General features: G+C 56.2%; 1 protein-coding gene across 5 annotated transcripts in view; it reads left to right on the forward strand.

Annotated features, from left to right (window-relative positions):
• ZC3HAV1 (zinc finger CCCH-type containing, antiviral 1) overlaps positions 1-18,379 on the forward strand; it is a 59,567-nt gene extending 41,188 nt beyond the window's left edge. For 4 of the 5 annotated variants that reach the window (XM_070071438.2, XM_070071439.2, XM_070071440.2 and 1 more), the window contains exons 9-13: positions 2,952-3,054; positions 9,250-9,340; positions 10,347-10,477; positions 11,157-11,290; positions 13,688-18,379. In XM_070071438.2, the coding sequence (XP_069927539.2) occupies positions 2,952-3,054; positions 9,250-9,340; positions 10,347-10,477; positions 11,157-11,290; positions 13,688-13,950 (722 nt within the window). In that variant the 3' untranslated portion in view covers positions 13,951-18,379. Of the gene's footprint in view, positions 1-2,951; positions 3,059-9,249; positions 9,341-10,346; positions 10,478-11,156; positions 11,291-13,687 lie in introns of those variants that run through there. The other variant, XM_089329687.1, reaches the window with a different exon arrangement.
• The last annotated feature ends 1,652 nt before the right edge of the window (positions 18,380-20,031 follow it).

Genomic DNA, 20,031 nt, shown 5'->3' on the forward strand with positions numbered 1-20,031 from the left:
GGCCCCTGTAATATGTTTTAAAGATTTATATATTGGAGAGACAGAGATAGAGATATATTCCATCTACTGGTTCGCTCCCCAAATAGCTACAGCAACCAGGTTTGGTCCAGGCCAAAGCCAGGAACTGGAAACTCCAGCTGGGTCTCCCAGATGGGATCAGGGGCTGAAGTGTTTGCGCCGTCTTCCGCTGCCTTCCCAGGGGGATTAGCAGGAAGCTGGATTAGCAGTGGAGCGACTGGGCCTCAAACCGGCGCGCTGACAGGCTGCCCGCACCACCCTGCTGTGTGGCTCACCCTGCTGTGTCACAGCGCTGGCGCAGGGTCCCTGGGTGAGATGGTGTCTGCACGCAGGCACAGTGGGACTGCTCTCCGTTCACTCCCTCTCCCCTTCCTCCTGCCCGATGGCTTTCGCGAGGACTCCAGTGCTGTGCGGAGCCAGCGTGGTGAACGCGGGCCCAGATCCCGTGGTGTGTGTCTGGGACTGTGTAGCCCTCCTATCTGAGGGGTGTGGCGTGGAGGCTGGACACAGTATTCTTGGATTTTGTCCTTTCTTCCGTGTGGTTCGGTGAAAACCCCTTCTCTCCTGAGAGTTCTCCGAGGATCGGCCGTCAGGCACGCGGGGCCCCTTGCTTTGTCCGTTCACCGGGGCAGCTTGGCCCTCACCGGGCTTGGGTGATGGGTGACCTCCGACCTTTCTGCAGGCTTCCCTGGGCCGGGGGGTGTTGTATCCTGAGCTCGTGCGCTTTCCTGGCCTTTCCGGGGCTCCCTGGGCTCCGTGACTTGACTGCCTGCCCCGGACCTGCCGCAGGCTGCTCTCCGCGCTCTGCCTTCCCTCTGCTGTCAGCTGCCCTGAGCTTGAGCCGGCCCTTCCCGTCTGACCGCTGCTCTCAGCGCCCTGCGTGCCGGCAGCCTCTCCCGTGTGCTTTTCAGTTGCAGCATTTCTGCTTGCGCTTGTTCAATCATTTCCTTCTCTCCATCAACCCTCGCTAGAAGGTTGCGCCGTCTCTGTCCTCTTGAGTTTTGTTGGATTTCCTCAGAACAGCTGTTCTGAAACATCCGTCCAGGCGTCTGGAAATTTCAGCTCTGGATGTGGGTTTCTGGTGCCTTGTTTTGCTCTTCAGGCTCCCTGGGAGTGCCTGGTGCTCGGTGCTGGTGCTCCCTGGGAGTGCTCGGTGCTGGTGCTCCCTGGGAGTGCCTGGTGCTCGGTGCTGGTGCTCCCTGGGAGTGCCTGGTGCCTGGTACTTGGTGCTGGTGCTCGGTGCTGGTGCTCCCTGGGAGTGCCTGGTGCCTGGTGCTCGGTGCTGGTGCTCCCTGGGAGTGCCCGGTGCTCGGTGGTACACAACACCGTGTGCACACTGAAGTACTGGTGACAGCAGGCTGGCTTCACTTGGGGCCATCCTTCTAGAAGTTCCAGGCGGTTTGTTTACTGTCTCTGGGCCTGTGGGTATTTATGCCGCTGCTGCCCTAGGTAGTACGCCAAGTCGTAGTTGGCCAGGTCTGCTGTTGGTAGGTTTTAGTGATGCGGTCTTGTAACACGCCGCAACCTGGATTTTCCCAGAACTGCCGTGTGGAGGTCCGTCCCTCCCAGCCGCTCCCTGGGCCGGCAGTCCGTCCCTCCCAGCTCTCCCTGGGCCTGTGGTAGTCTCGATTCCTTGTCTCGTGTCTTTGACTGCCACAATGCAAGACCACCTCCGGAGCCCTCAGCCCAGCAAGACCAGCGCCCCTGCTGAGGTGGGCTCGCTGCCCAGCACTGCCCGTCAGCCACTGCTGATGCTGGCTGGGGTGCCGGAGCGCTCGGCGGGGACCACGGAGCTCTGTGGGGTGCTGAAGGGGGCAGTGGCTCCGTCTGCAGGTGCTGGCCTGGGGGCAGGATTGCTGGGAGCTGGTCTCTGCTGGGTTTGATCAGCCTGGCACCGAGTCCCAAAGCAGCCGTGGGACTCCACGCTGCCTACTCCAGCTTGTAGGGGAGATGGTAGAGGTAGTCCCGCGGCTACTACTCCGGCAGGCTGTAGGTGGGTCACACAGTTGCCAGGCCCAGTGTAAGCTTGGGGTGCACCTCAGGCCTGCAAGAGGCCAGTGGTGCTACATGCCAAAGCAGGTCTGTCTCGGGCGCAGGCCTCTGCCCAATCCCGGGCAGGTCCAGGGCCTCTTGCCTTGGGACAAAGCCATCAGGATCCCGCAGTCACAGGTCCCTGCAGGGTCCCATGGCAAAATGAACCTGGCTCCCCAGAGTGCATGGTGCGCCCGATGCATCTTGTGCCGGCGACTTGACATGTGTCGAGCTGTCCACACGCGTGTCCTGGGAGCCGGGGAGACCACGGTGCCTCATCTTGGTATAGCCACAAGAGTCGTGGTGAAGAAAGCAGGAAGACAAAGAGTTGCCCACATCACCACTCCCCCAGCTCCATGGCCAGCAGCAGGCCCACCAGGGCTGACCCCCTGCCCCAGGCCCCAGGCCGATACCTTTGGAGTATACTTTGCATGTTGCTGACTTCTGCCCCTCGGCGTAGTGGCTTCGTGTGTGCTGCTGCTTGTATGGTAGTTCATCTTCCTCTTGCTGGGTGAAATTCCATTACACGGATACACTGCAGCCTGTTTTGAACTCAGCAGGTGACGGAAATTTGGGTTGTTTCCATTTTTGTTATTGTAATTGCCAGGTAATATCTAACCAAGTAATAACAACCAGACACGAATGTTGCTGTGAGCACGTGTGCCGATCTTCGTGTGAACGTAGGTCTCTTGTTTCTGGCGGATACCTTGGCACCGCGCTGCTCTCTGGGTCTCGTCATAGGAGCGTTGAGGCACGAGTTTTCCTCTCGCGAGCGGTTTCGTCCAGAGGGTCGGGTCTTTCGTACCTACACAGAAGTTTGCTGTGTCAACAGCCCTGGGACAAACTACGAGAAGCCTTTCCGGACTAATTCTTGATTCTTGTTTGTTTGTTTTCACCTAAAGGGATGATTCAGACCAACATAGCTTCCAAGACTCAGAAGGGCGTTGCGAGGAGGCCAGCCTTCGTGTCCCTGTGGGAGGTGGAGCAGATGAAAAGGATACTGGAGTAAGTGGCCCCGCGCTGCCGCGGGCTCCGCGGGCGGGCTCCTCGGCGCCCAGTGCGCTCCTGCGGAATGAGGAGTGAGGAGGGCACTGGGGAAGCAGGGTGGCGTGACAGGAGTGCCAGCGCAGGGGGCCAGTGTCTCCCCTGACCCCCGGGCAACTCTGGGCAGCTCTCTCACCCGGGCCCGCCGTGAGCGGCTGGCTTCCTGGGGGTGCCTAAGAGGTAGGCGCCGTGTGGGGTCTTGTTTTGCTGTGGGTTCCTCTGTGTGTCTTTAATTTCGCCGCTGACCTGTGGAGAACGGGAGGTGCAGAGTGAGATGGAGAGACAAGCCAGAGGGAGGGCTGGAGAAAGTGAGCTTGATGGGGAGAGCTGCTTCTTTCGTTTTAGTTTAATCTAAGTGACATGATGATCGGACCAAGTCACAGTGATGGGGGTGTTTCAAGGACATTTTTGCTGTGGGCGAGTCATTGTAACTGTTTGCTCATGGAATGTGTAGTAAAATTACACTGTCTGTGAACATTATGGTGTTTCCTGGGTGATGGATGATTATGTAAACAGCTTTCAAGGCAGAGGGAATCAAGGTGTTCTAATTAGGTTCTTTTGGTTGCAAGTGTCCAGGGTAGTTCATAAAAAAGGAAATTATAAAAAGAAATGCGAGAGACTGGAAAATAGCCTCTTGCAAGGATCCACGAATAGGCTGGGAACTGAGCCGTGCCCGGGCCTCGGGAGTGGCCCCTGTCCCGCCTGAGAACTGGAGCAGCCTCGGGTCGCAGCCCGGCTGCGGATCGCCTGGGTCCACAGTCTGCCCGCGTGTTGTTAGTGGACTAGATTTGGACCAAGGACTCACTCTGAACCCTCTCATCCATAAAATGGCTTCGTCATAATATGTCCTCCAGGTTGCTTGATCAATACATTCCGGACAGAACTGCGATGATACATCAGTGTTTGGTACCTGTAGCTGCTCTTACTACTTTTTAAAAAACATTTGTTCAATCTATTTATTTGAATGGCAGAGTGACAGCTTGAGAGTGGGGGTGGGGTGGGGAGAGAGAGGGAGACAGAGAGAGCTCGTCCATCCTCTGATTCACTCCCCAAGTGGCAGGCCCAGGCTGGAATCTGGAGCCGGGAGCTCCATCCAGGTCTTCCATGTGCGTGCACTTGGGCCGTCTGCCATTGCTTCCCAGGCATCAGCAGGGAGCTTGACTGGAAGTGGAGCAGCTGGACTCAGGCTGGTGCTGTCATATGGGATGTTGGCATCGTAAGCAGAGACTTACCGCGGCCCGCAGCGCTGGCCCCTCCTCGTGCGATTTTTATTCCCCTGCAGTTAACTGTGTGTGTGCACACGTGTGTGCGCTGTGTGCACGTGTGTCTCCCTCACATAGGCTTTACACTGTGTGAACATAAGTAATCAGAGATGATTGAAGGTGCACAGGAAAGGGTGCCGTGGCCCATGGGTTAACCTCCGCCTGCGCGCCAGCCTCCCGTGTCAGAGCTGCTCCTCTTCCCATCCAGCTCCCTGCCAGTGCCCTGGGAAGCCAGTGAAGGATGGCTCAAGTCCCTGGGCCCCTCAGCCCACGTGGGAGACCGGATGGATCAGGGTTAGCCTGGCCCAGCAGAGGGAGGATCTCTGTCTCTCTACCTGTCCATCCCTCGCTCTGTCATTCTGCCTTAGATTTAATAAGTGACAAATAAGTCTTTTAAAATTATATATATGTAGGAAGATGTGTGTAGGTTATATGGAAAAGCTGCGCTTTATATAAAAACCTGCAGGTTCTGGTATCCAGGAAGCATCCTGAAAGCAATCCCCCAACGATGCTGAGTGACGGTGCCCAGCACAGGAAGATGGGGGGGAGAGGGCAGGGGAGGGGAGGGGAGGGGAGACCCAAGAATGCTGAGTGGCACTACCCAGCACAGGAAGATGGGGGGGGAGAGGGGAGGGGAGACCCAAGGATGCTGAGTGACAGTGCCCAGCACAGGAGGATGGGGGGGAGGGGAGGGCAGGGGAGGGGAGGGGAGAGGGGGAGGGGAGACCCAAGGATGCTGAGTGACAGTGCCCAGCACAGGAGGATGGGGGGGAGGGGAGGGGAGGGGAGACCCAAGGATGCTGAGTGGCACTGCCCAGCACAGGAAGATGGGGGGGGGAGAGGGGAGGGGAGGGGAGGGGAGACCCAACGACGCTGAGTGACAGTGCCCAGCACAGGAAGATGGGGGGGGGGAGGGGAGGGGAGACCCAACGATGCTGAGTGACAGTGCCCAGCACAGGAAGATGTGAGGGGGGGAAGGGGAAGGGGAGGGGAGGGGGAGAGGGGGAGGGGAGAACCCACTGATGTTGAGTGACAGTGCCCAGCACAGGAAGATGTGGGGGAGGGGGAGGGGGAGAGGGGGACCCAAGGATGCTGAGTGACAGTGCCCAGCACAGGAAGATGGGGGGAGGGGGAGGGGGATCACATGTGCAGAAGTTTCACTACCACATGTTGTTGTAGTTGTTCTATTTCATTATAGGTGTTGTCAGTCACTTACTGTGCCCAATTTACAAATCGAGCTTTGCCAGATAATGTACAAGAAAAAGCAGTATCAGTAGGTTCAGTGCTGTTCATGGTTTCTGGCATCCGCTGGGTGTCTGGAATGTATCCCCTGGGGGTATGTGGGGACCACTGTGTTATAGTGAAGATGACTTAATTTTAACCTCCGAGTTCCCGTCTTACCCCTTCAACCTTACCCTCCACCACTGAGTGCCTAATTTTGTCTGAATTTCTTTTTTTTTTTTTTGATTTCCTAGAATTTGATTACCCTAGAATTAGAATCTGCCATGGTCCCTTGAATGCTTTTAATATTCAAATTAATAAACTAAGACACATGAAGGGTTCGGAAGGGAGAGGCAATGTCCTTGGCTTCCTGGGACTTCCAGGAAGTCTGGTGCACGAGGCGCTAAGGGGCTACTCAAGTTCCTGACCGGTGTTTGGTGGGGAAAAGGCAGAATAAGACGGCGTGGGGGTGCCGCCTGCATTCAGGCAATTGATGACATCATCGTAACTGTGTCTGCTCATTAGAATGATCCTTGGGACACAATGGGTTAAGCCTCTGTGACGCTGGCATCCCATATCAGAGTGCCGGTTCGAGTCCCAGCAGCTCCGCTTCCATGCTGGCTTCCTGTTGGTGCGCCTGGGAAAGCAGCAGAGGAGAGGATGGCCCCGGCCGCCCTTGTGGGCGCTCAGGTGGAGTTCCAGGCTCCTGGCTTTGGCCTGCAGCAGCCGTGGCCGTTGTGACCACTTGGAGGCGTGAACCAGCCGATGGAAGACCGTCTCTCTTTCTGTCCCCTGACCCCCGTTACTTTGTCTTTCAATTAAATGAATAAATAACTCCTAAAAAAACAGTGATTCTGACATGAAGTCTGGATGGAATTCCGTTTGAACTGTGTTTCCTTAGAGCAGCAAAACTGCATGTTTTTTTAAAAGAAATCTAAGTCATGGGGCTTTTTAACAGTTCCCTTCCTCGCGTTTAGCCCCAGCCACGGAAACCATCCTTTGTTGCCCTTTGGTCAGCAGACCTTCGAACCGCGGCTGGCGGTTTCTTGCTGGGCACGTGTGTTTCCGAGGGAAGAAGCTGGCTTGTATTTCTCCGCTCTCCTGGAATGGCTCTGCTGTGGCCCGGCGAGGTGCACGTGTCACAGCTGCTGCGGGGTCTCCCACCCTCTGCCAACACCCGCAGATCCCCGCCTTCCTGACGCGGCTGCAGGGCCGCGCAGGCCTCCGCTGTGGCCCTCTCTTGCCCCCAGCACCGCTTGCAGTGACCACGTCATGCTCGCTGCCCGTCCTCGGCAGTAGGAGAGGCCTTCGCAAAGGTCACGGGAAATGAGCGTTAGGAAACCTCTCGGCGCGGATTGCCACTTTTTTTTTTGCACCATGTTTTCATTCCAATTTTCCATTAACTTTTAAAAAAAGATTTATTTTATTTACTTGAAAGGCAGAGTTACAGAGAAAGGAAGGGAGAGAGAAGAGATAAACAGAGACAGAGATCTTCCATCTGTTGGTTCACTCCCAAATGGCTGCAATTGCCAGGGCTGGACCAGGAGCCTGGAAGTCCATCCGGTCTCCCACCTGGGTGGCAGGGACCCAAGCACTGGGGCACCCTCCTCTGCTTTGCTTTCCCGGGCGTCATAACAGGGGGCTGGGATGGAAGTGGAGCAGCCAGGACTTGAACTGGCCCCCATTCGGGATGCTGACATTGCAGGTGGCAGCTTCACCCTCTGCACCACGAGCCAGCCCCAACTTTTCAAAGTATCCAGTATGGTTAATTGTGTGTCATCCCCAGCACGATTCTTTCTCCTTCTTGCCTCCTCCCCACTCCCAGATCATCCGTTCCTCAAAGCTTTGGCATGGCACATCGTGATAATAAATAGGTAGCAAAATCAGTGCATGAAATGAGTTGACAAAGAAGTGGTGGTGAGAACGGGCTCAGATGCTGCCCTGGCCCAGGAGGGACACGCGCTCGCCTGGGACCGAGCAGGGGCTTCGAGCGCTGTGCTGAGCAGGGAACCACAGCCCAGTTCCTTGTGTGCGGGCCTCCTGAAGCGCATTCAGTCCTGCCTGTACTGCAGGTACACATACAGGCACGTGCGGCTGAGCGATGGTGCTTTGTCCGGAAAAACGTGCCTTACTCTGATTTCATCACTGAGCATCGGCCCGGACTCGCAGACGCACATGGCTGTGATGTCAGGCAGTGGAGGCCCAGGAAACCACTGTGTGTATGCACTCTGCTCTTGACTGAGTGTCGCTTTGGGACGCACCCAGAGTTGGAATCAGCTTACAGTACAAATGGGTGGGCGTTCGGTTCAGTGGGACACCTGCTGTCCATGTCCGAGGGCCTGGTTCAAGTGCTGGCTTTCCGCTCCTGCTAAGGCAGCAGGTGGTGGCTCAAGAACTCGGGTGCCTCCTGCCCACATGGGAGACCTGGATTGAATTCTGGGCTCTTGGCTTGGGCCAGGCCCAGCCCTGGCCGTTACAGGCATCCGGGAAGTGAACCAGTAGATGGAAGACCACAATCTTTCTGTATCCCTCTGCCTTGTAAGTAAAAATGGAAATAAATTTTTAAAAATAAAAAAATAAGTAAATAAAATACAGATAAATTGGGGCCAGTTTTTCTCATTCTAAAATCTTTATTTTCAAGTTTTAAATATTTGTTTATTTGAAAGGAAGAGTTATAGAGAGAGAGAGAGGAAGAGGCCTTCCATTTGCTGGTTCACCCCTACAATGGGCGCAGCCGTTGGGACTGGGCCTGGCTGAACCCGGGCTCCTACGTGGGTGGTAGGGACCCAGGTACTTGGGTCTTCACTTGCTGCCTCCCAGAGTGCACACCACAGGAAGCTGGATTGGAAAGAGAGGCGGGCTCAATCCCAGGTGTCCCAGGCAGCAGCCTAACCCCCGTGCCACAACACCTGCCCCAGCCAATATTGTTAAGAGACTGGGTGATGGACTATCTTGACCTGAACCAGCAGTGTAGCGAGTTGGCTCCTCGTGGGGTCGTTGGATGTGGAATTCCTGTAAGTGGTGCTCAGACGTAGCCGCTGGTTGGATTCCTGTTGTCCTTGGCCCACGACGCTGACACTCCACAAGGGGCTGGTGTCCACCGGTGTCCACCGCAGTCAGGGGCAGATCCTGTGTTTAGTGATGCGGATTAAGAGCCCCGCCCGGGGGGCCCTCCCTCGGTGCTGCATGGTGGTCTTCCGTCAGTTCTCCGGCGGGGGACGGCCTGCGGGTCAGCGGTGAAGAGCCGTGTTCCCCGTGTTCCCCGTGTTCCCCGTGTTCCCCGTGTTCCCCGTGCTTGTCCTGCGAGACAGTCTGTGCAGGAAAGGCAGGCTGCTGCTCCAAGTCCCTGGTGTACTGAATGTTGATCATCTGACAGAGAACCTGAGGACGTCCTTGCTCAGGCCAACACGTCGGGGCCTCCGAAGGTGGAGCAGAAATACAAAAGAGCCGATGGTTTTACATTTTAAACCAGTGGGAAAGGAAGTATTTAATTTAGCAAATGCCCTGTTTTTAAAGCATGGTTGCTGGCACCTCTGTCCCGGAATGTGCCCACAGGACACACAGAGCGGACAGTGTTGCTGGCAGCGGCCTGGCGCCGCGGCGGGAGTTAAGGGTCACAGTCAGCTGGGCGTCAGGGGCGGGGACCCCGCTGAGCCCCGCTCTCTGTCTGCAGCTGTCCGCAGGTGCAGAGCCAGCCAGAGCCTCCTTCCTCCTCGAACCTCCCTCAGCCAGTCGCCGACCCCCAGCCCTCGGACGGATATCAGGTACCTGGTTTCCCTTGTTTTGGGGTGAGGTTGAAGGGTGGGACGATGTATTCTGCTATATGTGTTTATTAATATTTTTGAATTTGCAAGGGACAGAAAGAGCATTCCTATCTACTAGTCACCCCCAGATGCCGCTGACAGCTGGGACTGGACCAGAGATCCAGGGACGCAGGCTTGATCTGCCACCTGGGCGGCAGGAACCCAGTCTCGAGCCGTCGCGTGCGGCCTGCCAGGGTCTGCAGCGGTGGGCAGCTGGGGTCAGGAACCGGAGTGGGCGTCGACCCCGCATGCTGCTGTGGACACACCGAACGCCCGAGGCCATGTGTGTCTGTTTGGAGGCACGAGCTGGCTTCTGCAGAGCTCTGGGTGGCGCGCGAGGGCAGACATCGACAGGGTGACGGCGGCTCTCCCGGAGGGCACCGGCTGTGTCCGGGTTCGGCCGCACACCGTCTCCTTTGGGCAGATCCTCACAGCTACCCTGGGAGCTCGATGTTGCTGTCTGTGTATTACAGACGAGAGAACTGGGACTCGGAGAGTAAAAGCGGCTTTTCTGTGGCTGCAGCTAAACAGTGGGAGGGTCTGTGGAAGGCTCCCTGTCGGCCCGCCTGCTCAGGCACCCTGTGCCGGGCGGGCGTGGCCTCTCATCAGCTCCAGCTTTCGTGCTGGCTGCTCTGCTGGGCCCCTCGGCACCTCAGTGCCTTTGCTCCTGCGTGGTTTGGGAGCATTAAGCACGGGACTTCCTGGCTCCTCGGACTAAACCAGACGCCACAGGGGACGTCCCCTTGCTCCTTGGCAGGAGGCTGTGTTAGCCTTGCATTGACCCGAACAGATAGTCCCTGTCTGCCTGGTTCAGACGGGGTGAACTGCCACACGTGCAAGCCTCAGCCAGCGGTGTCGCCTGCTGCCAGAGGCCTGGCACTGAGGCTCCTGCTGGAAGGGGCCACACCGTGCCCCGGGCTGCCTGCAGTACTTCCTGTCTCACGTTTATTGTGTCATTTTCCCCCAGCTGTTGGAGCTCAGCACCCACAGTTCAGAATATATCGGCATAAGCGAGCATTTTAAAACCTCGATGAAGAATGTCAAGATCGAGAAGATAAAGAAGATCGAGAATCCCAGGCTCTGGAACACTTTTCAGAGGTTGGTGGCTGCACCTCGGTTTTCCTTGTGTAAAACCTGACACGGTGGATTCAGATCTGTTCTTTAAGATCATATTTACTGGTCAGTTTTTCTAAAGATCTATTTATTTATTTATTTGAAAGTCAGAGTTAACACAGAGGAGAGGCAGAGAGAGAGAGAGAGAGAGAGAGAGAAGAGAGAGGTCTTCCATCTGCTTGTTCACTGCCCAATTGGCTGCAATGGCTATAGCTGGGCTGATCCAAAGCCAAGAGCCAGGAGCTTCTTCCAGGTCTCCCATGTGGGTGCAGGGACCCAAGGACTGGGGCCATCTTCCACTGCTGTCCCAGGCCACAGCAGAGAGCTGGATCAGAAGTGGAGCAGCCAGGTCTCAAACCAGCGCCCACATGGGATGCCGGCACCGCAGGCGCCGGCCCCATCACTGGTTTATTTTGGTGTCAACAGTTTGCTCATCTCCAGCAGTTTTCTCGTTGTGTGAACTTGAGCTTCTCTTAGTTTTGTACCTCTACGGGGCAGTGATTGTAGGTGTCCATCATTTAAGTTGTCGTGAATTCCAGCTGCTGCGTTCAAGCTAGTGCTGCGTTTGAAGGCTGCTGGGAAGGAGACGTTCGTTGGGACTGATGTGGGTACTGGAGCGGGAGAGGATTGTTCCGGGTGCTGAGTCTCACTTTTCTTACGTTAGGAAGAAGCTGACGATGCAGGATAAAGAGGAAAAACTCCTGTTTTACGCGACAGGCCGTGCCCATGTGGAGTCTATTTGTGCAAACAATTTTGACCGGACCTTGCATGGACCTCATGAGACCAAATACGGACAAGGTTGGTGCTGGGGCCGAGGGCCCAGCTAGGAGGTGGATGGCGCTCTTCCGTAACCACGGAGAGGAAATAGCTCCCAGGAACCTTCAGTGCCCAGGGAGGGGGCTCGTGGGCCTGGGGCTGGCCCGCTGGCCCCTGGCCCTGCCCTGTCTTCTGGGGGCCCCGTCTCGCGCATTTGCAGCCTGCCTCCTCTCTTGGCTGCATTTTCTGCCTGTGCTCTGCAAGGTGCCGTGGTTCTTTCTGTCCATGCCCCTGCCTGTGAAGTCACTTGAAATAGGGGGGCGGCCTCTGACTTGGGGTTCAGCCGCTGCTTGGCCCTCGCGCTCCTGTCTTGGAGTCCCTGGGGTCAAGCTCTGCTCCACTTCTGAGGCAGCTTCCTGCTGATGCGCCCAGGAGGCAGCGCTCTCGCTCGCTCGCTCGCTCGCTCTCTCCCTCTCCCTCTCTCTGCTCTGTCTCTTTCTCACTCTCTCGCTCCCCCTCTCCCTCTCTCTCCCTCCCCCCTCCCTCTCCCGCTCGCTCCCCCCCTCGACACCCCCCCCCCCTCTCTCTCTCTCTCTCTCTCTCTCTCTCTCTCTCTCTCGTTCCCCCCTCCCTCTCCCCCCCCCCCCCGCCTTTCATAATAAGAGTCCGGTCCTCTGTTCATCCAAGGCACCGTAGCCTGCATGGTAACAGCTCCCCCAAACCGGACGCACACAGATGTTTACAGTCCTTTCTTTCCACTGCTCCTAAATGGCGTGGAACTCTAAACAATAAACCAAGCAAACGGAAAGGAATCGCTCATCTTCACAGAATAGCAGTTTCTCTAAGTTTCAAAGCAAGCTCAACTCCCATAGGACGGGCTAGATGTTTCTCAGCACTTCAGCCCGCCCCCGCACCCCCTCCAGCTCCCATAGGACGGGCTAGGTGTCTCTCAGGACCTCAGCCCCCCCCCCACCGCCCTCCAGCTCCCATAGGACGGGTTAGGTGTCTCTTAGGACTTCAGCCCTCCCCGCACTGCTCTCCAGCTCCCATAGGACGGGCTAGATGTTTCTCAGCACCTCAGCCCGCCCCCGCGCCCCCTCCAGCTCCCATAGGACGGGTTAGGTGTCTCTCAGGACCTCAGCCCGCCCCCCACCACACTGTCCTCCAGCTTCCATAGGACGAGCTAGGTGTCTCTCAGGACCTCAGCCCGCCCCCACCACGCCGTCCTCCAGCTCCCATAGGGCGAGCTAGGTGTCTCTCAGGACCAGAGTACCACGGCCATCGCGGCACCGCAGGCTGTCCCGGGATCCTGCCACCCAGGCGCGCCTACACGCTGCGGCACGGAGAGGACAGTGGCGGGAATGGCAGTGCCCGGAGATCAGGTGGATGTCTGGGGAGCTGGAGCTGTGCCCTGAAGGGGACATGGTGCCCTCAGCCACTGCCTTCCTCGCTGCCGCTCTGACGCCAGCGCTTTCGGCCCGGGCCCCGAGCCCCTGCCTGGCTGTGTGAGAGGCAGCGTGACCTTTTTTGCCTCTTAAAAAACAGATTTGTTTATTTATTTGGTGGAGTTACGGAGAGAGACGGAGAGGCAGAGCTCGCGCTGCTGGCTCACCCCCGGGTGGCTGCACCGCTGGGGCCTGAAGCCTGGGAGCCGCCAGGTTTGTCACACGTGTGACGGGGCCCAAGGACGTGGGTCACCCGCTGCTGCTGGGTCAGCTGCTGGATGGGAAGCGCAGCCCGGGACCGAGCCGGAGCCCACGTGGGGTGCTGGCGCTGCAGGCAGGGGCTTAGCCCGCTGTGGTGCACGCTGGCCCCCTGGGCTCCTCCTACCCTACCGGGTGTTTCTCCCCTGGGTCTTCTTCAGGATTCGTTCCAGCAACAAGTATTATTATTTTTAAAAGCCCAATGTTATTTTTAAACGTTTATATATTTATATGAAAGGCAGATTTAGAGAGAGAGATTTTCCATCTGCTGGTTCACTCCCCAGATGGCTGTAATGGCCTGGGCTGGGCCAGGACAAAGCCAGGATCCAGGAGCTTCTCCAGGTCTCCCACATGGGTGCAGGGCCCCGAGCACTTGGGAATCCGCCACTGCCTTCCCAGGTGCATTAGCAGGGAGCTGCATCGCAAGTGGGGCAGGGGGCCGGTGCTCTGAGAGGTTCCGGCCCACCCAGTCAGCCCCTCTGCGCCAGCTGTGTGGATTGGGTCACGAGAGACCCCTGGCAGGAGCGGCGCTGCCCAGCCGTGAGTGGCATGGTTCCTTGGGTTTGGGTTCACTGGAACCGCCGTTTGTAGAGCGTACCGAGGGAGGTGTCGTTGACAGCGTGCACCCCGTCGTCTGCTCATGTCAGACAATCTCATAGAGACTCTTTGCGAACAATGCTTTTATTTTAGAGTAGTTTTCTATAGTCATTCTTAACCTTTTTCTGATTGTTTCTAGGCTACTACTTCACAAAAGACCCCATCTGTGCGCACAAAAATTGCTCCTTCGGTGCCAAAAACACGGTTATGTTTGTGGCCCGCGTGCTTACTGGCAGTTTCGTCGAAGGGAACATGATGTACACCAGCCCTCCTGTGCCGTACGACAGCTGTGTGGACACGAGGTCGAACCCCTCCGTCTTCGTCGTCTTCCAGAAGGAGCAGATTTACCCCGCCTATGTGATCGAGTATAGTGAAGTAGACAAGGCGTGCGTGGTCAGTTAGAAACGGGACTGAGGGCCTCACCATCCCGTTCACGTCCAGAACCAGGCCCCGATCATAGTGAGCGTTCACGTGTTCTTGCCGAGTTAGCTCAAGTCTTAAGTCCACGGTCCCCAAGCATGTTTTGCCCCAAAGTTCCGAGGCCCAGGCTGCACCCCATACAGCGAGAGCCAGGCCGGAAGCAGAGCGTGGGCCGTCGTCGACGCGCCTGGCGAGGGCTGCGTTCTCGGCTTTCTGTGAAGCTTCTCTCCCATCCTCTCCATTCACTGGGTGACGCGACTTGTTAATCGAAGGAAAACTGATTTGGGAAGTTCCAGAGGGATCTAGTCATGCCATTGGAGACAAGGACATAAGACATTGCATCTTGGATGGGAGCTTGTGGGAAGCTGAGGCAAGAAGTGCTTAGGGGCATGCTGAGAACAACAGTGGACATGTGAATACTGCTGCGCCTGCAGTACTGCCTGTAGTACTCTTTAGTGCTGCCGTAGTACCTCTTTAGTGCTGCCTGTAGCACTCTCTTTAGTGCTGCCTGTAGCACTCTCTTTAGTACCTCCTGTAGTACTCTTTAGTACCTCCTGTAGTACTCTTTAGTGCTGCCGTAGTACCTCTTTAGTGCTGCCTGTAGCACTCTCTTTAGTGCTGCCTGTAGCACTCTCTTTAGTACCTCCTGTAGTACTCTTTAGTACCTCCTGTAGTACTCTTTAGTGCTGCCGTAGTACCTCTTTAGTGCTGCCTGTAGCACTCTCTTTAGTGCTGCCTGTAGCACTCTTTAGTACCTCCTGTAGTACTCTTTAGTGCTGCCTGTAGTACCTCTTTAGTGCTGCCTGTAGCACTCTCTTTAGTGCTGCCTGTAGTACTCTCTTTAGTACCTCCTGTAGTACTCTTTAGTGCTGCCTGTAGTACTCTGTAGTGCCACCTGTAGTGCTCTCTTTAGTGCTGCCTGTAGTACTCTTTAGTACTTCCTGTAGTACTCTGTAGTGCTGCCTGTAGTACCTCTTTAGTGCTGCCTGTAGTACTTTGTAGTGCCACTTGTAGTGCTCTCTTTAGTACCACCTGTAGTACTCTCTTTAGTGCTGCCTGTAGTACTCTTTAGTACCTCCTGTAGTACCTCTTTAGTGCTGCCTGTAGTTCTCTGTAGTGCCACCTGTAGTGCTCTCTTTAGTGCTGCCTGTAGTACTCTGTAGTGCTCTCTTCAGTGCTGCCTGTAGTGCTCTCTTCAGTGCTGCCTGTAGTACTCCCTTTATCTCCTCGTTCCTTTAGGGGACAGACTCCATGCAAGTAGAGTCTTTCTGCAGTGCAGCGAGCGTAGCTCGGAGAGAAGCAGCCAGTTGGCGTGAGCGGCCCGTTTGGGCTCTTGATGTCATGATGGCAAAGTAGATGCTTATGTTCTAGTTCATGAGGTTGCACGGAAGGGTGCCAGCTGTTGTGCAGGTGTGTGTACGGGGAGGCCTGAGCTGCAGGATTAGTCACACAGGCACGGCTGGTAGCCCTAAGTGCTCCCGTAGTCATTCGCAGGAGAGACGTGGCTCGCCAAGATCAGGGCCGGGCCACTGCTCCTGACCGACAGGCCCTCACAGGCGCGCTTGGTGTCTGGGGAGCCCAGAATCAGAGCCCAGAGGACAGTGTCCCTGCCGGGCCGCTTTCCTACACAGAGTGGGTCGTGTGGGATTCTATAGTGCGATTAGGTGTTAGGGCAGTGGAGGTCCCTGGACCAGTATTTCCTTCCGATTATGAATCAGGTTTTGCTTCCAGCTCTCCGTTTCGACATTCCCCTCCCGTCACCAGCGTTTCCTAGTGGAGCTGCTTCTAGCAGACGTGTACTTAGCGTTAGAGTTGGTTTTCTGCTAGACGTCCGAGTACAGGTGTCCACGACTCAGTCCGAGGGCTGCAGCAGCAGTGCTGTGTGCAGTAGGTGCTGGCCCCGTGGTCACTGCGGGTCACCTGCTCTTTGCACTTCGCTTTCTGTTTTGGAGTCCGGTTCCTGACCTTGACTCATGTTGTGGAGCCACAGCGGATCCAGCTGGTTCCAGCTGGTTCCAGCTGCCCACAGACACTTCTGGTTGCCTGTCTCAGGTCACGTTGGATTCCACACACTGAAGACGGAGCTGTCGCTCTCCCATGTGCGTGCTCCCTGAGTATATGGCGTCCCCACCCTGTGCCCAGTGGCTCCAGAAGTCAGCCTTGGCCGCCTCTAAGCAGTTCCCACTGCATCCCTGTGCAGGGCCCACACCTCTCACCTCTCACCTCTCACAGGGCCCGTGCATCCCTGTGTCCCCGTCTGTGTTCGCTGCTTAGCAAGAATGGTTCTGTCTGTAAAAGCTTACTCACTATGCTCTTTCAAAACAGATCTGATGGTGCCTGCGGGTACACTTGAGACCCATTGTCGTAAGATCTCCCCCTCGCTGGCCCTGTGTCGCTGTCCGCAGGTCTCTCTGGCCTTCTTGCAGTTCTTGGTATCTCTTCTGCCCAGCTCATGGCTCTCCGTGGGCACTGCTGCTTTTCAAGGGGCGAATGCTTTATTTTCCTCAAAATGCAATTCCAGGATAATATACTCTACCTGTACACAGTAGTAGACATAAATGAAAAATCAGCTAGAAACAATATCACCTACGGATGAATAAGGGGTTCTTTACTGGGGTACAGCTATACTGACATACTGAGGTAGTCGGATGCGCACACCTACTATATGAGTCGATTTGAGCATAAAAGAAGGTAGGCGGTCAGAAGCTGTTTTGTACCTCTGGAGTACATGTGGGTATCAGAACAAAAGCTAGTGACACAATAACCAATTTGCATATGGTAATAGTTCCTGCATCTGGAAATACTTATTTGCATATGAAAAAACGCAGTAACTTGCAACTGTGCAAGAAGCTTTATAGATTGTCGAAGCAGGACAAGAGGAGGCCAGCTTTAGGGCTTTTAAAAAAGTTCGTTGAGTAGGGCTGGTGCTGTGGCTCACTTGGCTAATCCTCCGCCTGTGGCACCAGCACTGTGGGTTCTAGTCCCGGGTGGGGCACTGGATTCTGTCCCGGTTGCTCCTCTTCCAGTCCAGCTCTCTGCTGTGGCCCGGGAGTGCAGTGGAGGATGGCCCAAGTGCTTGGGCCCTGCACCCCATGGGAGACCAGGAGGAAGCACCTGGCTCCTGGCTTCCGGATCGGCTCAGCGCCGGGCGACCATTTGGGGGTGAACCAACAGAAAAAAGGAAGACCTTTCTCTCTGTCTCTCTCACTGTCTATAACTCTACCTGTCAAATAAAAAAGTTCGTTGAGGATAGGGTTGAAAAATGTTTATTTTGGTACAAAAAGATTTGGAGATCCATGCATACGAGGGCTCTTCAAAAAGTTCATGACAAAATAATGCTTTGAAAAAGCTGCATGGATTTCAAATCTTTTGCACTAAAATAAACTTAGTTTAATTCCACTTTCCCCTGAACTTTCTGACGGATCCTCGTGCATGGGTGTCCGGAGAGACACTCAGAATCTATCGGTGCGGGGTGGTTGTGCTCGGCGGGGTGCTCAGCGGGCGGCTCTGCCCCCCTCGCGGTCATGGTAGCCACCGAACACATCAGACTCCCTCGCTTGGCAGCGCAGAACCGTGCAGCCTCCGTAGCTCCCGACAGGATTCAGAAACGGACTTCTGTGCAGGTTCACACAGTGCTCTAGGCCTGTGGTTACGGAGGAGCAGAAGGTGAGAAATTGTCGTGAGAGGAGGTGAATTTGAGCATGAGCGCTGTGACGTGACAGGCGTTCACTTCACTCACGCATAGGTCTGGAGGGAAGCAGAGAGAGCAGTGAGGGGTGTGGGTGACACCAGAGTGCAAACCCGGCGGAGGAGGCGCTGGCAGACCGCGCACTCATCTGTGTTGACGAGCGCCATTTCCCTGCCTGAACCGGGATAGGACGAGGCTGCACCGAGCTGCAGGTCTACGTACGTGTCCAGCGGGACTTTAGAGAGTCGTCCAGGGCACAGGCACTTGGCGGGCGCGGGGGTAGCCCACACGTTGCACCGCTGTTCCCCTGGCTGCATAGATGCGGTTGCTGGGAGACCAGCGACTGCCTGACGCGATCCATTTCCCCCGACGCAGATCCCTAGCGCCACGGCTAACTTCCATAGAGCCCTTCCGTAGGCTAGACCGCGTCCCTGCCGCCCAGACACCACGAAATACGTTGTGCCTTGCTGGGCTCATTTCAGTATCCGTTATGCTTTCTGCGTTGGAGCGTGGGCTCCCGGGGCTCAGTCTGTCTGATTAGCGTGGCTTTGCTGCATCTGACGCCCAGCCTAGCTGGGTGCTTGATACGCGGATAACATTGCATCAGTTCTGGGGCATAAGTAAGTTCTGCTGTGTCTGTTTCAATAGCGTTGCATTGCTTCTTGTTTTTGTTTGCTTAGTTTTTGACTGTCTAATAAAAAAAATTTTGTTCTGTTGTCTTTATTCTGTTTCTAGGTATTTCCAAAAAGATAATCACTGAAGCTACACATTTGTTCAAAGTGGGAGAGGGGTTACTTGTTTTTCATATTTATTTATTTGAAAGGCAGAGTTACAAAGAGAGGGAGGATGGGAGAGAGATCTTCCATCCGCTGGTTCATTTACCAAACGGCCACAACAGCCGGGGCTGGCCAGGCCGAAGCTGGGAGCTGGGGGCTTCCTCTGGGTCTCCCGTGCGTGTGCAGGGGCCCAAGCACCTGTGCCATGTTCTGCTGCTTCCCCAGGCCATTAGCAGGGCACTGGATTGGAAGTGGAGCAGCCGGGACACTATCTGGCACCCGCATGGGATGCCAGCGCCATAGGCGGAGGCTCAGCCCGCTGCGCCACAGCGCCCGCCCCCGCCGTTAGTTTTTGCCAAGTGGGTGAGACTGAAAGAGCATCTGGGTGGTTGGGAGTATGGAGGGGCCGACAGAGAGACAGGAGGCTGGATGAGAAGGGAGTGAAGACAGGCAGGGGCTGAAGGCACAAAGAAGGTGGATGCGGGGCACGGGAGAAGGGCGGCAGTTGGGGCAGCAGCTGAGGGTTTCCGGGACGTGCGGCGCAGTTCCCACCGAGACTGGTGGATGTCCAGCACAGGCAGGGGTGCCGAAGACAAGGGAGCTCCGGGCATCCGAGGTTAGCGGTAGCGGGTGCACTGTCCACAGTGCATGCTGGAGGATCAGGGGGACCTCGAGGGGGGGCGAAGGCTGACCCTGAACAAGTCACTGATTGTGGAGGCGAGACCACAGGGATGTGCCGGAGTGAGCGGGGGACGCTGGGGAGGTGGTAGGAGGGTGTGGGTGTTCAGACAGGTGGCATGCCAGTACCCTCAGCCTGTGGGCTGCAGCGGGGCTCCGGGTCACAGCCTGGTGTGACGCCTGGCAGGGAGCCTGACCTCTCAGCAGAGGTCGCGGAGATAAAGACCGTTCACAGGGAAGTGGGGTAGAGGGGGACCAGCGAGAGATCCCAGAGCAGAGTATTGGGAGGTGCGGAGTGAGGTATTAGAGACCGGGCAGCTCACGAGGGAATGGAAAAGAAACAGCAGGGGCCGGAGCTGTGGCAAAGTGGATAAAGCCGCCGCCTGCAGCTCAGGCATCCCCCACAGGCACTGGTTAGTCTCCCAGCTGCTCCACTTCCGATCCAGCTCTGCTATGGCCTGGGAAAGCATCAGAAGATGGCCCAAGTCCTTGGTTCTCTGCACCCACATGGGAGACCTGGAAGAAGCTCCTGGCTCCTGGCTTCAGATCGGCTCAGCTCCAGCTGTTGTGGCCATCTGGGGAGTGAACCAGTGGATGGGAAAATCTTTCTCTCTAACTCTGCCTCTCAGATAAGTAAATCCATCTTTGAAAGCTGAACAGTGGATCCCTCCAGTTCTGTTCCTGTACGTTGAATGCTTTTAGGGAGCACGGCAGACGGAGTGCTCCAGCCTTGGCCAGGTCTGCACTGCCAGTCTGCTCTGGGTGTGTGCCCAACCCCACAGCTGGCTTTGCCAAGCCCTTTGCCAGCGTCTCAATGACTCCCTCACTCAGGCTTGGACTTGAGGGCAAACTGATGAAAGCAGCCTTCTGTCCCCTCTGCCCTCCCCTCTTGTGGGACCGAGGGTGTCTCCTTGCTGCCTG

The sequence above is a fragment of the Oryctolagus cuniculus genome, chromosome 3, assembly GCF_051225735.1.
Source record: "Oryctolagus cuniculus isolate XC-2025 breed Fujian yellow rabbit chromosome 3, ASM5122573v1, whole genome shotgun sequence".
Classification (NCBI taxonomy): domain Eukaryota; kingdom Metazoa; phylum Chordata; class Mammalia; order Lagomorpha; family Leporidae; genus Oryctolagus; species Oryctolagus cuniculus.